The following is a 17,671-nucleotide window of genomic DNA, read 5'->3' as shown; positions in this document are numbered from 1 at the left end:
TTCAAGCAGGAAGCCGGAAGTTATAGTCACGCACTTACTTGTCGCGCAGAGCGCAATCGTAAAATTTTAAATTGATGTGCCTTCGGAAAACATACAGCATTGCTTTGAAGAAGCAGTGTATACTTAGCCTTATATTTGCGGTCTATGCTTCCGAGTAGGGTAGTTCAACATCCCTCTCACCAGATGGCGTCAGTGACGCACCAGCAAGACGGGAACCGTTTTCATTTCGAATGTCATAGCGTTGTGTACTTTCGCCGCGTGCGGTCGTTCTTAAGACGTCTTTCTTATAATTTATTGTGCTTATTTAGTGTTAAATCGTATTTCGTTATGAATTTCGCGTCGAATAATGACACCGATGAGGCCCTCGGAGCCGATCGAGTGGTCGTTTCGGATGCACCGGTGTCCGAGAGGAATGTGCGCCGTGACAACGAGGAGGCATCGGGGGCTAGTTCGAGCAGCTCATCGGACAGCGATGATGAACCTCCACGAAAGAGACATAAGCGAGAAACTTAGGTAACGGTCGATCCTCGGATCGACGCGTTATATGACCAGGTCAGTCTCCTTACAAATTTTATTATGCATCAGCAATCTTTACCGAATATAAACTCGAATAAAAGTGATATAATTGAACAACCCGATAGAAATGATCATGATTTTTTGTGTAACCCATCATCGAAATTATCAAAATCGCTTGACTTAGGCTCATGTAAGACAGATTTTGACGAAAGAAAAGTTCTTAAACCGGCTAATGAAAAACGCTTAAGTCAACTAATAAACCTTCAACAGTTTAATACTCCCATGTGGCAGCATATTCGTTATAAAAAGGCGTTGACAGATATGCTCGCATACCCTGGTTTTTGCAATTTAAAAATTAATGACGAGTTGTATTGTTTAAATAAAGGAAAAGATTTTTTGGCCCCAACGGAAGAAATTATGGCGGCAACTACCAACGCCTTGTTATATCAAAGAGAATTATTACAATCCGGGTTACAAGGAATAATTGATTGGGCTCATAATAATTCATCTGAACTAACACCTGACAATCTTTTTAATAAAATTTCTGAAACATTCGGGATTTCGTCTCAATCGTACAAATTATCCGAACAAACATTGCAATTAGTCTGCGGCAAAAGATCAGAATGTATAGAGACTAGACGTAGAAGAATAGTCTCCGAAATACCAGATAGAAATATTCAAGTTGCTCTTAATAACATACCTCCAAGTGAGGAATTTTTGTTTGACAAAACAAAACTAATGTCACTTATACAATCTCTCGGAGGGCCCCAATTTTGGATGTCTCCATCTACGCTTTCCAAAAATAGAGAAACATTAAGAAACAAATACAAAGGGTCCGTACCGTCTACATCCAAATACCGACATCAAACACAAAATAAAAATATTTTTCGAGATACCCACAAAAAACAACAAAGGTCAAATCAAACGTACAAAGGAAAAACTGACACTTACAAACAAAATAAAAATTCCTCTTTTCAAAAAGAAAGGAAAAAGTGACTACCCGACTCATTTCAAGGGGGGTTGCCTAATTATGTACAAAAACCGTTGGCAATCACTGGGTGCAAACAATTTTATAATTTCAACAGTCACTGGTTTACCCTTTTACAAGAAACCTCCCTTAATAAAACCGAACAAACGTGTCATGAGGCAATATGCAACCAAAACGTCACCTGCAATGTCCCAAATAATAGAAGATCTCATAAATCAGGGTGTACTGCAACGTGTTGCCCCAAAAACACCCAGCTTTATCTCCAAGCTTTTTCTAAGAAAGAAAAGCGACGGATCAATGCGTCCAATTTTCGATCTTCGAGAATTGAACAAATTTGTCAGAGCAAAACATTTCAGACTCATTTCCCACAGCTCAGTTCCAGATTTTCTTCAACCGGGGGACTGGATGGTAAAGCTGGACATTTCTCAGGCTTACTTTCACATACCGGCAGCAAAATCTCACCGACCGTTCTTAAGGATCAGTTACAGCAATCAGCTTTACGAAATGATGTGTTTGCCTTTCGGCCTGGCTTCAGCGCCGCATCTATTTTCTTCCGTAACATGTTGGGTCGCGGAGACCCTACGTGCGAAGGGATGTCGGGTTCTAGTCTACCTAGACGACTTCCTTTTGGTCAACCAAGACCAATCCAAGTTATGTCTTCAAGCTGCGGAAGCTGTGAGGCACTTGGAATATCTCGGCTGGCAAATCAACTACCAGAAATCAATATTAACACCGACTCGGGATTTAGAATACCTAGGTATTCGATGGCAAACTGCAATCAATACAATGTCACTGCCAACAAAGAGGCAACACAGCATCAACAGTACGATAGACAGGTTGATCGTAAGAGATCGAATCAACCTCAGAGAATTACAAAGTCTGCTGGGACAGTTAAACTTCGCCAACTTTGTAATACCTCGGGGCCGATTGCATTGTCGAAAAATTCAAATATTCTTACGTCACTACGACAAGAACAGACCCCGACAAGCCCAGCCGATTCCACAAGCTGTTTATCGAGAGATGACGTGGTGGCGCGGAGCCACACGTCACTCAACTCCTATACACAAGAAGCCAGCAACCCATTTCTTAGCAACGGACGCTTCAGACACGGGTTGGGGAGCCCATCTAGACGGTAAACTAATGTCGGGAGTGTGGTCATCTCGTCAAAAAAGTTGGCACAGCAACAAAAAGGAGCTCTATGCAGTGATAGCATCGATCGAGTTGAATGTGACAACATTACAAAAATCACATGTCCTAATTCAGTCAGACAATCGGACCTTAATTGCATACATTCGGAAGGAAGGGGGGACCAGATCGTTAGCATTACTAGCACTAACTTACAAACTCTTGAGCTTGACGGACAAGTTCAAGATAATCCTATCAGCGCATCACATACCGGGACGGTACAACGTGATAGCAGACAGACTATCACAAGGAAAACAACCCGCAGAATGGCATCTCCTGCCTCGAGCAACCACCGAAGTTTTTCGGAAGTGGGGTCGCCCAGAGATAGACCTGTTTGCGACAAAAGAGACTGCTGTGGTTCCCAATTACGTATCGATAGACTGCAGAGATCGATCAGCAAATTATATAGATGCATTCAGCAGACCATGGGTCCATCAACTGGCATGGGTGTTCCCCCCTCCCGCCCTAATACCCAGAGTCTTAGCACACCTGAACAAAGCAGTGGGAACATATTTGATAGTCGCTCCGGATTGGCCTCGAGCTTTCTGGCTCCAAGATTTGAAATCGAGAGCTTTAGACGTTCCGCACGAACTTCAGAACCTGACAGAGAACATGATAGATGTAGTGACATCGCGACCTCCACCGCAAGCAGAGACATTGACCCTGAAAGTTTGGAAAATTGGGGGTGGGGTGCCCAAATAAAGGAATGGTCCACACAAGAGAAAGAACTACTGAAAAATAGTTGGCGACAATCAACGTTATCTACTTATTTACCAGCAATTAGAAGATGGATTAAATGGTGTTCCAAATCTGAAGTAGATCCAAAATCCCCCCGACCTGCTGATATCGCTAAATTTTTAATACATCTTTTTATTCAAGAAAAGTTATCCCATAGTACTATCCTAGTACATAAATCAGCAGTATTAACTTTTTGTGGCCCACACGTAGAACAACAAATATTTTCTAACTTTATAATAAAACATACCCTTAAAGCAATAGGAGTAGCTAAACCGAAAATAATAAGACCATTATTTACGTGGGATCCACGAATAATCTTAGATTGGCTCTCTTCAACTCCACAGAAAGACACCCTATTTGATGTAGCTCGTAGAACTGCCACGGTATTATTATTAGCATCTGGTCGTAGGATTCACGATCTTACCTTGCTCAAAATTTCTAACGGTAGTTATTTTGATAATGGTGAAAATATAATTTTAATACCAGAGTTTGGATCTAAGACGGATACACATAATTATCGTCAATCCGCCTGGAAGCTTTCTAAGCACCACGATACGAATATTTGCCCAGTTACGCTCGTTAGACTTTTAATAGAAAAAAGTAAAGTACGAAGATCTGAAGTAAAAAATTTAGATAATCTTTTTATTACGGTCAGTAATAAAATAATAAAAGCAGCTTCGCGTACTGTAATTGGCAACTGGGTGCGCACTGTTCTTAAAGATAGTGGTATTCATGCACCCCCAGGTAGCTGTAGATCCGCAGTAGCTTCTTTAGAATGGTCACTTAATCAATCAATTGATGATATTTTAGCACGTGGTAATTGAAAATCTTCTAATACGTTTTTTAATCATTACTGTCGCGCGATAGACCTTCCTAAAGATAATTGTAATGAGTTCTTCAAAACATTTATGCCATCCTAAATCTTACTTAATTATCTTATGTAATAATCTTATGTAATAATCTTATGTAATAATTAGAAATACTAAATAAAATAAAAATTAATAAGTTACTATTAATATGTTTTATATTTAATTATGAATCATTCCTAATCATCATAGCGTTGTGTATTTATGTTTATTTCACCAGCAGATAACAAACACGTCTTCAAAGCAATGCTGTATGTTTTCCGAAGGCACATCAATATAACGGTTTTACATAACAATAAAACCGATATTATGTGCCGAGAGGAAAACATACAGCATTGCAGGAAGTTCTTCCTGGTGAAGACTATGACATTCGAAATGAAAACGGTTCCCGTCTTGCTGGTGCGTCACTGACGCCATCTGGTGAGAGGGATGTTGAACTACCCTACTCGGAAGCATAGACCGCAAATATAAGGCTAAGTATACACTGCTTCTTCAAAGCAATGCTGTATGTTTTCCTCTCGGCACATAATATCGGTTTTATTGTTATGTAAAACCGTTATACTTTCTAGGTCGCTTTTTCTCTGAGAGAACATCGTTAAACGTTTCATTTATACGCAAAACATTCAAATGAATGCAAAACGACAGAAACGCTGTAAACTGTAGCATACAGGAACTTTTTCATTTTTCTGGCAAATAATGCTAATGATGTTACTTTTAAATAGATAATAACAGACAAAGTTTTATTTTAGGAACGGATAAATGATTATTACGTATTTGAATAATTTTTTGAATATTAAATTAAATATTTAAGAAATATTTTTTAATGATTATTTGTTTTGTTTATTTATATCTATTTAATTATTTGTACATAGAATTGCCATAATATCTACCCTACGATAGAGAAGAACGTAAATAATTTATTGAAATACTCTCGGCAAATACTGGTAAGAGTTAGAACTAAAGGTCACTGCAGCGGTTAATTTTACTTACTTTATACTTTACTGTACACCATAAAGAGAACATAAATAAATAAAACATGGATACAGCCTAAATAAAAGAAGCGCACAATTTTAGTACCCTTATAACTACATAGCAATACCTTCAAGCAACCAACAGTGTAGGTGATAGCTCTATCTCCATTATATAATTTAAATACACTCTATACAATAAGTAAGAATATAAACGATAAGTCCTCAAATATAGTGAGAAAGAAAAAATAATAAAAATAAAAGAAATGATTCGTGATAAGCCATTTGAGACACAGGTGATCCTTTACACCTTTTTTAAAAATATCTATGGATTTGGCTTCCCGATTATTTAAAGGAAGGATGTTTCGGAGTCAATAGCCTGAATTGTAAAAGATTTTGTATAAAAAGATGATTCACGTTTGGGCACCATTAAAATCCACCTCTTCATAGAACGAAGTACATCTCGTTCTCTAGCTTTATCTTATTGTAGTTCGGAAAAAAATACTCCCTGTTTTCATCCTGTTTCATACACACGACAGATAGGTATCATATGTTATCATGTTTAGATGTGATGGATAACGATAAATTTGTAATTTTCAGGATGCCGTCAGCAACGCCACCAGCAGAAAATGGCGCGCCGCGCAGCGAACTCGAGCAGCTGCAATTACGCGCGGGCCAGGTGACTGATGAGGTCAGTATCAAAAATGCGTTTCAATTATCTTTGAGAATATTGCTGGGATTTGAGATAATTGATTATTAGAACCAGAATATCATAAGGCTTTGTTTCATAACCGATTGTTGCGAAGAAAGCACAATTCAGTTTCCTATGTCCAACCAAAATTCGAAGGCAACTGGATCGTTGTGTTAGTAGAATAGGAAAACGGCTAAACAATAAAAAGTTTACGTTTCGATTCGTTTGGGATAAAGTGACAATTTATTAGTGGAGTTAGCCACATTACCTATTATTGGTAACAATTGAAGAGAGGTATTTTTTTATCAACTCAATTATTTTGAATTAAGCCCTTTTCAACAACGCTAAAAGTCAAATGTGTAAATTTAAATTCCTTTATTTGACGAAGAAGAACTTATTTATACTTAGTAAAAACTACCACCGGTCTTTTCCCAAGGCGTGCGATCATCTAATCTTACATTTTATTTACAATTAAACGGCAAAGTAGTTTATTCGTTGATCCTTTTGTATGATCACATTTCTCCACAAATAAATCAATTATACAATTATATCTCCTTTTAATTTCAGTCCCTGGAATCCACTCGGCGTATGATGATGCTTTGCGAGGAGGTGAGTTTTAAACAATCATTACGTATAGTTTAAGATGTAATGTAATAAAATGACGCCTTAACACAATTTTTCTAATTAAAAATAAATCTTTCGATCCCAACGACGAAATTAAATTATAAAAATTATGTTACGGCTATTTTAGAAGATACTTGAAATTATTTACTCAAATGTCGAGAATACCTTCTAAAATGAATACATGACTCAAAACATGTATCCATTATAGATAATCCATAACTTGGTCAGATATCCGGATTTAAATGATTGTCATAAAATTGGCATCGTTAATATAAAATAAATTCACTGAAAAACTACGGTAACCCAATAATCTACATAATCGTAAAAAAAAAATATATTATTTATTTGTACATTTCAGATGACGAATAATTATTTAATTATGTTTCTTAAAATTTATGTTATTGAATTTACAAGCGAACAAATCACTGGAGAGAGTTTCTATTGGCAATTAGTTAAAAATAGATGTGACATGCGGAGTCGTAACTTAGACGTGTTTGATTTTAAGAACCATATGTTAACCTCCCACCCCCCTAACCATAGTATTGAAGATTTATGTTCAGTTATTCCGTTGTGATTATTTGTAAACATCTGTGAGAGAGGTGTTCTCGATGCGAGGGAGTGAGGGGTATAGCGAAGTGTCCCGGAGAGCCCCGAGCTCGGTTTGATCTCCGAAGCCCCCCAGAACCCTTTAGGGCGCAGCCTTTGCTATCCCTGGCTGTTGTGTTTCGATGTCGCTATTGTTATATGTTATTCGGTGTGTATGTATATCTATTGTAGCTATCCAGTTTTGTTTTCCTTTTATTTATTTATTTTTATTTTACATCCTTATGCCAAAGAACATATTATTTATTTATGATAACCGTATTATGGGTGTTGCATGATCCGTGCCTATATGTATCCGACATTGTTAGTGACCTCTATAGCCCTTTGTGTTGTTCGTAGCATTTTAAAGTTTTATGTGAGTGAAAAAACCCTGATTCCAGAATTTGGCGTTGACAGTTAATTCTACCAACAAATAAGGTGAAACGCCTTAAAAATCGTTCAAGAGTTATATTGGACTTATTTTTATAAAATTAACTGTCAGCATCCAACAAATCTGCCCCAAGTAGACAGTTTTAATGTTAAATCATAGCATGAAAGCCCATCTTAACTAGATTGACTCCAATATCCCCGTAATAGATGATAAACTATTCGGCCCTAGAATTTATTTATCCAGACATGCTTTCCTGTCAATATAGTATGTTCGGTTGTGCTTGGGCTTGCTTTCAGAATAATATTCCTTTTCTGAAGTGACAATTCGCCCTCGTGGCTGTAATCACTACTTCCAAAGCACGTTCTACTTTCTTACTTCCTCTTTATAATTATTTGTTTTAAAACACTAAGCCATTTTACTGCGAATATATTACCAGTAAACAGATAAAATCTTCGTATACTTCATAATTGGACATCCTAACTAACACCTACTAAATTTTAAAGACGGTTTTTTTTAGTTTGTGTTCTATCTCTCTCTCTCTCTCTCTATACTTTTAGTTATATCTATACGTAGGTCTCTGTGTAGTGGCTGTTCTCTGTTGTTGACTGTGTTACTATTATGTTGTATGATTTTCGTGCCTTCTCCAACATTCACAATACTGCAAATATGGGCGTTATCACACGCCATACCTACTACTGAACTCCAACAGATATATCGAGCTACACCTTTCAAACTCTCACAACAAATACAGACCAACTATCAATATATAAATTATTGTTTTGTTCGATCCTATTTTGATTTTGTTTAACTTACAATTTACAACATATATTTCTTTGTAGTCTATTATACGTTTACGCATCTACATCGCAACAATTTAATTTATTTCAGTTCTAATGTATAGGTCTGTACCAAATCTCAATTCAAAATTAACACAGTACAGAATATCAATAACTACAAAGTGACACTTCAGTTTTAAGGAGGATATCTTTAAATACGCAAAAGCTTTATTATGTCAGTAGAAAGTCTTAAGAAATTAACTCATTTACTAAAAGTTGAAGGTATCCTCTTGACACTTGTATACCGTTACTTAACACGCAGTCGTGCTCGCGTGTCGCCATCCCCTCGCGGACGACACTCTGGAGGAGTCGCCTCGAGCGATTCCCACTCATTCTCCACTCACTCCACTTTACCCCTCACAACTAACATGCTCTCTGACTTTTTGTTTCTGCGGCTGGTGTAGAGCAAGGAGGCTGGCATTCGTACTCTGGTCGCTCTAGATGACCAGGGAGGTGAGTGAACTGCAATTGCAACACTAAATAATTTTCAATTTTATCTAATTTACTTTTGCTAGCCTTATTGGAGCATCGTAGGGTTTTCAGCCCGCCCGTAAACGGGCTCGTCGATATTGAAGAAACGAAGGGGGTATTTCATATAAAGTATTTTTAAATTACATCTAATGTTCCAATGCAAAGGTGCGGGCATCCTTAATATTAGCTCATACATATAGTAACCCACACACTGAATTAATCACGGAATACCCACATCTTTGTATCATTATGCGTTTGTAGCTAATATACACCAATTTGCACTACTTATCAGCGAACGCTATTATCGATGACGCCGGCTAGTCCAGACAAAATGACATTACCAACCGATAATCTTCGATTGTACGAAACTTTATACATTCTGCATTTCAGATGGTCGTACTCGACTCTTAATCGACAACTTACCTAAATCACATGAAACGATTAAAATAACCGAGCGAAGTAAATTCGAAACGCTTCTCCTCAACGCACGACTCTTTAACATTACACAAAATAATCATGATTCATAAGAAACTGAGCACAGATAAAACTGAATCTGGTTTTACTTGCAAGCTTCACTGCATGCATGTCGTTGTTCGAGTAGTGTGTGTTAGCGCCGCTCGGCCGCACGCCGCGCACGCGCCGCACGTCGCCGTAGCGCGTCACGCCGCCGCCACTTGCCACTCGCCACTCGCCCGCCGCACGCCCCGCACCCGCGCGCGTCCCGTGCGGTCCCAGGCACCGCGTGCACCTGCCCCGCAACCCACACACCCCGATACTCTCTCCTGCGATATATTATTTTGATTTGTATTTTATGTATAGAGCGAGGACGCCGGGGGGCAAGCGCTTCATATGTTGAGTCACCAGGGCGGTAAGAGTTAAACTGAACACATGGGTAGTCGAGCCGTGAGAACGTCTGTGTTGAATGTGCAGTTAATAAATTAATCTCTTTGTTTTTCTTTGACGTTTCTCTTGAATAACGACTTATCTCAGATCGATGTTGCGTATGTTTCTATGTTTCGATGGGGATGATTTTGACAACATAGTGTAAATAGAAGCCCGATGGCCGTTCGTTGCTAATTGTCGCAAAAGACTGTTTCTATCTTTTGCTGAAGATTTAATTTGTATGAGCTGCGCAATCTGTTTATTTCTTCCGTTGATATTATCTATCGGAACGCTTTTTATAGGTATATTTATTTATCTTTCCGACTCTACTCCTCTTCTATTATAACCTGCGGTACTGAAATGAATGCGCGTTTACCGAGTGTGTCTGTTGACGTATAGAGCAAATGGTATACGCCTTCATCTCCATGGCTAGCAGCGTATTGTTAATGTTAGCGCCGTAGGTCTGTAACTGTTAGCTCGATGCGATCTGTGTCAGTGCGAGGCCGGCGGCACCGCCTCCGCGCACTCGCTCCTCCACGCATAGTTTGTTCATTTCCTCTTCGTTTGATATAATACTTTGCTATTTTCACTTATCATTTAGGAATGGCTTTATCGAAACGCTCATTTGCTAATTTATTTTCATTACTCACTTATTGCGGAGGAGTGGCCGCCCGCCTCAGCGCGGCTCACCGTGACCATTTTCATGTATTATTTTATTTTCTCTTTAGTTGTCAGTTTGAGTTGTATTGAGTTGAGTTGTCGAGGCGTAAGGTGCGAGGCGCGCGCAGGCCGAGCCGAGCGCGCGCGCCGCCCGGACGCCTCGCCGCATTCGTTTGGCGAGCTATAGTGACATCATTATTGTGTTGTAGAGTCACGAGGTGGGCATGAAAACCCTGGTCATGCTGGATGAACAGGGCGGTAAGCATCCAGTAGTACTTTTTACATCACTCATAACTTAGTAAGGCTTCTGTCTGAAATGCCAGTTCAAAATGTTTATGAAAAAATCATTGAATGGCAATAAGTTTTAACATTTACATGTCGATTGAAACGTGCTAACAGTTAAATAATAATGGATAATTAATAAAGGTAAAATGTCACCACCATATAATTAAATAGTATGATAATCGTATCTCCATTCACACTAGCCTCGACGTGAATGGAGACCTGGAGATTAAACAGTTTATCATTTGTATCGTTTTATTTAGTTTTTTTCACGCATCTAGCCATGCACGTATACTTCAATCTTGCTGTTGAATGCATGAATTTAGTATTTATTAATGTTCTAAATGTTAGTCATAAAGTATTTTTATATTATTATCACTTAGCCTCAGCACATACATCATCTAAATCAAAGGTAAAATTAAAACTAGTTTTCAATTTTGATCGGATCAAGTGTAAGACAGACGATACGAGAGGACAGTGGCAGGACTGCTTTAAAGTAAAATTAAAAAAAAAAAATCAAAAAAATATAGATGCTTTCTTTAAAAATATAATTGCTGTATATTATGTGCATGGTCCATAGACAATTAGTAAAAACTTTGCAATAACCAATATTTGTCTTACACTTTGCTCCGTTTTTTTTGTCGAGAGCGTTGAGAATTTACAAGAAAAAATAAATAAACAAAAGAAAAATTAAATTATCGCGATTAAATATTGAAATGTTTATAAAGTTTGATAGGAGCTTGACACAAATAATATTAGAACTCGAGTGCGGTTTTAAAGCTTATGATGGTGTGTGTGGACAGAACAATTGGACAGGATCGAGGAGGGAATGGACCAGATCAATGCGGACATGCGCGAGGCGGAGAAAAATCTTTCGGGTATGGAGAAATGTTGCGGCATTTGCGTACTCCCCTGCAACAAGTACGTATACGTGTTCATTAATTTGTCCTAAGTTAAAGAGATCCTCATTATGTTTGTTTAAACGCGTAAATCTTCGGATCTACCAAAAAAATTTAGTGTAGTTTTTGATGAACCTAATTAAATTAGAATATTGGATTATTACCTTTTTTTTCAAAATTCTTAAAACCGTTACTGATAACCGTACTGTTTTGATGCTTTGTAATAGATGACGGAACATACCTGATAATTCTTTGTATATTCTAAGTTTACTTGGTTAGACGTATGATTTTATAATTAATGATTAAATTAATGATAGGAAATGTCTTACCATTTCAGAGGAGCATCATTCAAGGAGGATGATGGAACATGGAAGGGGAACGACGATGGAAAGGTTGTGAACAACCAACCTCAGCGAGTAATGGATGAGCGTAACGGCATCGGTCCGCAAGCTGGATATATTGGAAGGTAAGTTTTTTTTTACATTATAAAGGTAGGTCGATGGGTAAAAGGACCTGGATGGCAAGTAGTTACCACTGCTTAGACATTAGCGCTGTAAGGAATATTAAACATTACTTACATCGCCAAGGTAAGGTGTTTTGTCGCTTGTACTTACACTGGGCTCACCCACTCTTCAAACTGGAACGCTACAACACAAAATTCGATTCAAATTGACGATTGATTTATTTTGTTGTCGTCCAATACTTCTTTATTATCTTTAGAGCTGTATTATCTGTATGGCTCTATAAAAGCCCATCTACTCATTAGATATTCTACCGCCAAACAGCAGTACTCAGTATTGTTGTGTTCCGGTTTGAAGGGTGAGTGAGCCAGTGTAACTACAGGCACAAGGGACGTAACATCTTAGTCCCCAAGGTTGGTTGCGCATTGGTGATGTAAGGAATGGTTAATATTTCTTACAACGCCGTTGTCTATGAGCCGTGGTGACCACTTACCATCAAGTGGCCCATTTGCTCGTCAGGCGGATGATATCATAAAAATAAAAAACACTCCACGAGTGCACGAGAGCAGGAAAACATTTGACCTTTGCCTTTAAATTCCTGCGACGTAGTTTATATTGTAAAATACAAAGGATCTAACTTAAGAGAAAAGGTCAAGCGTGTCACGTTGGAAAACTTACGTACAGTACGTTATCGCATAAAGGTTGGACGGCTTGCCACGACATTTGCTATAATATTATTTACTTAAATGCCAGAATTTAGACTAATTCGAAATACTAACTCTAAAATAAACTTACCTTTGCCCTTTGACACGAGTAAATGTTAATTAAATATTCGAATAGGTTGACCTTTATGTCTGTAATAAAAGTACCCCTGACCTTTGAAGATCAACAACTTTAGCAATATAGATATATAACCGTTAAAAATATACTGTTGAACTGCGTAAGGATAAACAACTCCTAAAAAATTGTGAAACCTTTTGGAAATTTGATTTAAAACGTGTTGCATTCGACAAATTAAATTATACTTGGAGATTCAATACTTTGTTATGTTATTCCTTAAATGAAATATTAAAATAATTATATATGTAATTGTAGACAATGATGTAATTAAAAACACAAAATGACACCGATAAACTTCAATAGCGCAATGATTTACGGACCGCCTAGCGATGTAAAAAGTCGCAGGATCGATCCTGACCCTATGAGCTATTGTCGTACCAACTCTTAACACGAGTTACACAAGATAAGCTTAAAAGGAGGCGTTAATAGGAATATTAGTAATTCCTCAATTAATTTGAGGCATTTCTATAATTCTTTAAAAATAAAAAAGTCATTATAGAAATATCACAATGTTAAGGTAGAAAAACACTCAATAACGTATCGCTAAAATCATTCAATCTAAAACTTTAAACGACAGAATATACTATACATAAAAATATTGACACGTTCAATTTTTTCAGGATAACAAACGATGCCCGCGAAGATGAGATGGAAGATAACATGGGACAAGTTAACACGATGATCGGCAACTTGCGCAACATGGCCATCGACATGGGCTCCGAACTCGAGAACCAGAACCGTCAGATCGACCGCATCAATCGCAAGGTATGGAAAACAGTTACCAAATATTCCGCTATTTCGATACAAATAAGCTAACATAAAAGGCACTGTATCAAGTTTTTTCGTGATTCGCGATATAGAGGTCTGTACCATAGAGTATAAATATGCAAAGTTATAGAGCGCCCACACCCGAGTGGAAACAATGAGCACAAGTAATAACAGGGCCATAATATTTAACCTACTTTATATATTACTTAATACGTCTGAGTACAAATCTTGTATATATTTTTTTTATTTCGAGCGGAAATTGTAATTCATATTAAGTAAAGTAAGTTGCAAGAACGGTGGTAAATCACAGAGATGGGCACAACGGACTACCAACGATATGCGCGCTCTATATATTTTTACTCTATGGTCCATACTAATTCGTGACAGAGACCTTCGTCCAGCTAAACTAATAATTTTCGACGAGGAATTTTCAAAAAAATACTAACATTGGAACGATTCTATTGAACAATATTCTTAGAGTAAACTAATTTGACATTACTAAAGATTTCTATCTCTTTCCTTTGTGTGGGTTAAAATGAAAAGCAAGACTTTTAATGTAATCGAATAAGTTTAATATAGAGATCATGTACAATAGAATTTGAACCACTGTATTGATTTAATGTTTATTCCTTGTCGTGTTGTTAAAGGAAGTGCATTTTATGTGATATTGTTCAATGATTTTTAAACAAATTTTTCGGTGGACACGCGAGTTCGTCTAAATAAACATTATATATATGATGCTAAATAATGTCTTTTTGATGATTTTAATTATGACTTTTAATAATACGTGTTATAAATTATAGTTATATAATTCCATTTTTTTAATAATATGACAGTATTACCATGCCAAAAAATACGGAACTTTTAGATTTTTCATTGCGATTTATTCTGCTATGTAGGCACGAAGAGTTACTTTAACAACTAAATAAATTTAATTAACATCTACTTGAATAATGTTGCCATGAATAAAAATAAAGTTCGTTAGCTAATACTTGGTTTGAGCTGCAATACGTAGCACTTAATTTTTATTTTATTTTATGAATTTTTCTACACGCCTCGTATGTTTTTCTTTACGAGCTAAGTCAAATATATTATTAAGGTTTTATTTGAAAGACGAATTCGCGTGTATATTATAAAAAATGTACCTTTAATAAAATTATATTCTTGAAATATTTTATATTGATTAATGCTTTCGATATTATCAATATTTGTTTTTCGAATTTATTCATAACTATAAAATCGCCTTGAACATCATAACATTTTCACAATTTTAGTGTTTGATTCACCTTAGCCTTGACTTCAATTTCTCTAAACTAACCGTGTTTGTGACATATCTCTATCGCTTATTGGCCTTCCAACGTTTCAAAACGCTTTCCTATGGTCTATTCCATGAGTCGAAATCCTAAGGAACAAAATACTCGCTCCATATTGGTCGATGCACGTCGCTACAGAAGCGAGTCGAATCCTTAAATAGAGTTGGTTTCATTTGAAGGTCATATTAACATTAACCAATGAGCGCCCAAGGGAAATTTCCTTTGGGAGCTCGTTTCGTGGAATGGACTTTAGAATTTGAAATTCACTTAGACCTGTTCTCACTAAGCATGTTCTTTATCATACATAAGTAGTGAATGTGGTTAGAGTTGATTGGATGTTGTGAAATTCCTTTCTTACAAACATGGTCACTAAACCCAAGGACACATTAACAATCATTATAGATCCATTCAGTAACGAACATAACCTCAGTACTAGACCCATCAGTAACACTCATTCCACTCATTACCTGCGCATTATTATCAAATGAACTGTAACAACTCACAAGAAATATTCAAAATAACGATCCTTGTACATGAGAAACTTTTGCGCCCGTGTGACACATTTGTACATTTTCAATTCTCTTCTATCGTTATCTCTTTCTTTCTATCTTTGTCTTTTTCGCGTAAAGGTTTCAAAATGTAAATGGATTGTATGTTACGTAAAACAAGACAATCGTTCTGTATCATAGGGCGAATCGAATGAAACGAGGATAACGCTGGCCAACCAGCGCGCGCACGAGCTCCTCAAGTAAACGACGGCAGCACACACAAATCACACATGTCTCGTGGTTCGGCCGGTTGCTTATCCCAAAACACTATAAACAAACAAAATACTTTAATAAACCTAAAATTACCTTTTAAATTTTTTTCCTGAGGTTCATATTTTTATTTCACTCATTCTTTTTTTGAAACTGTCTATTTGAATGTTTAATCTGTGGCGTCTTAGATTAAAATGATATTTTTGATTAAATTAATACCACTGCAACTGGCCAATTAAATTAGTTCGAGTAATAACCTAGTGTTTACTCTTTCATATAACTAATTAATAATTAAAAAGACCTTGATTATTGTTAATGTATTTATCAAATAACCTATTTTTGTGCTCTCCTTTGTGTAATCAACGCTCAACATAAAATATATCAATTTGGTGTCCAATCTATGGAGACCAAGGCGTGTTAGAAAAAAAAAAAAAACATGAAATATACCTTGTACTAACCTTGACGTAGAATGTTGAATATTAAACTTTATTATTTTATTATAATGCATTTACCTATTGTTAATGTTACTATATTAGAAAATAAAAACAAAACGCATGTGTCTATAGTTAAAAACATGATAACCAAATTAATTATCTTATTCGTGTTAAAAAATATACTTAAAATTTATATAGAAATTCAATTATAATTGTAATCATTGTAGCTGTAACGATAAGAATAATTTAAGATGGTTAGATCAAATCGGATGAGTTGATATGTGATAATAGTTCGAAATTAAGATATTAGCGTTAGACAGACATGTCTCTGGGAATATTTGAATCTGACTAACAGATCTTGAAGACATTTCATAGGAGCATTTATGTAAAAATGTAATTTAGTTCTGAGCTTTAAGAAGTATTCAGCAATACGCCGTTTTTTAATATTAAATAGTCTAAATATTCTTATTGTAGTTTTTTTTTTATTTATTCTGTCTATGGACATTCCATCTGAATTGTAGGACTTTTATCCACTTCATGCATATCCTAACAACATATCTGCTTCTATGAATGGATTAAAACAACAAAACAATTTATATATAATTAGTAATTACAAATAAATAATCGTAGAAAATATGAGAATCATATAAATTCAAACGAATTCAAACTGTCTGTGACGTAACTTGTTTTGTTAATGACTATTTTATGCGAGATTATCCTTTAATTTAAATGAATTAGTTAATCAATGAATACATTAATACTTTAAGTAATAAACCAAATGAAAAGAGAGATTCGTAAAAAATGGTAAATAATCGAAAAGGTCTTACTTAATATTCTCATGAAGCTAACATTAATAATAATTAAAAAGAAAAAAACGATGTCCCTTTAACACGCTTGACGTTTAACATAATGCATAGTGTATACCAAAAGTTTCCATTACCTCAACCACGAGACAGACACAAAAACACAAACACAGACAGATCTGCGTCAAATACCGTGAGTATAATATATTTTTTATCGCACTTTTAAGCCATGCAATGCACAGCTTGATAATTCAAGCTTTTATATGTGTAAATTTAGGCGCTATTACGGAAACAATCAGGTAAGTTAAGCTTCTGCATAAAATAAGAGTGTACATACTATAAAACATAAAAAAGGTTTGATATTTACATACATTTGAAATTTAGTACTGGTAGGAGCCAATTATTCAAATAAAAAAAAAATACGTGATCACTTATCATATTAGCGAAAAACTAAATACAAATCAAGTATCTTTAAAGAAAATATATATGTATAATTCGTTAGTAGATTTTAGTATCTCTTGTCTGATGACATAACGAATATGTACAGGTTAAAAGCTGTAGAGTTTGTTTGTTTTCAATTTATTGATAAATTTTAAATAGCTACATTCATAGAATAAACATACTTAAAAAATGGCCGCTGGATTAAATATCCGGAAATCTACCATTATTTAATCTTTATAAAAGACATTTAAGGTCCCCAGTTGTGAGTCTGCTT

The 17,671-nt window shown here is 36.0% G+C and overlaps 2 protein-coding genes across 5 annotated transcripts in view; both read left to right on the top strand.

Moving 5' to 3' along the window:
- LOC125070786 (synaptosomal-associated protein 25-like) overlaps positions 1-17,671 on the top strand; it is a 28,572-nt gene that overhangs the window by 8,269 nt on the left and 2,632 nt on the right. Inside the window, exons 2-8 of one of the 4 annotated variants that reach the window (XM_047680757.1) lie at positions 5,862-5,952; positions 6,520-6,561; positions 8,790-8,838; positions 11,484-11,601; positions 11,917-12,045; positions 13,501-13,645; positions 15,651-16,617. In XM_047680757.1, coding sequence (XP_047536713.1) covers positions 5,863-5,952; positions 6,520-6,561; positions 8,790-8,838; positions 11,484-11,601; positions 11,917-12,045; positions 13,501-13,645; positions 15,651-15,713 — 636 coding nt within the window. In that variant the 5' untranslated portion in view covers position 5,862 and the 3' untranslated portion in view covers positions 15,714-16,617. Of the gene's footprint in view, positions 1-5,861; positions 5,953-6,519; positions 6,562-8,789; positions 8,839-10,607; positions 10,657-11,483; positions 11,602-11,916; positions 12,046-13,500; positions 13,646-15,650; positions 16,618-17,671 lie in introns of those variants that run through there. The other 3 variants (XM_047680756.1, XM_047680755.1, XM_047680754.1) reach the window with 3 other exon arrangements.
- Positions 328-3,391, top strand: LOC125071117. Its single transcript, XM_047681208.1, has 2 exons — positions 328-500; positions 1,876-3,391. The coding sequence occupies exons 1-2, from the start codon at positions 328-330 to the stop codon at positions 3,389-3,391; spliced, it is 1,689 nt and encodes a 562-aa protein (XP_047537164.1).

This window comes from Vanessa atalanta, chromosome 18 (assembly GCF_905147765.1).
Source record: "Vanessa atalanta chromosome 18, ilVanAtal1.2, whole genome shotgun sequence".
Taxonomy (NCBI): domain Eukaryota; kingdom Metazoa; phylum Arthropoda; class Insecta; order Lepidoptera; family Nymphalidae; genus Vanessa; species Vanessa atalanta.
This window is presented reverse-complemented; position numbering and strand designations above follow the sequence as displayed.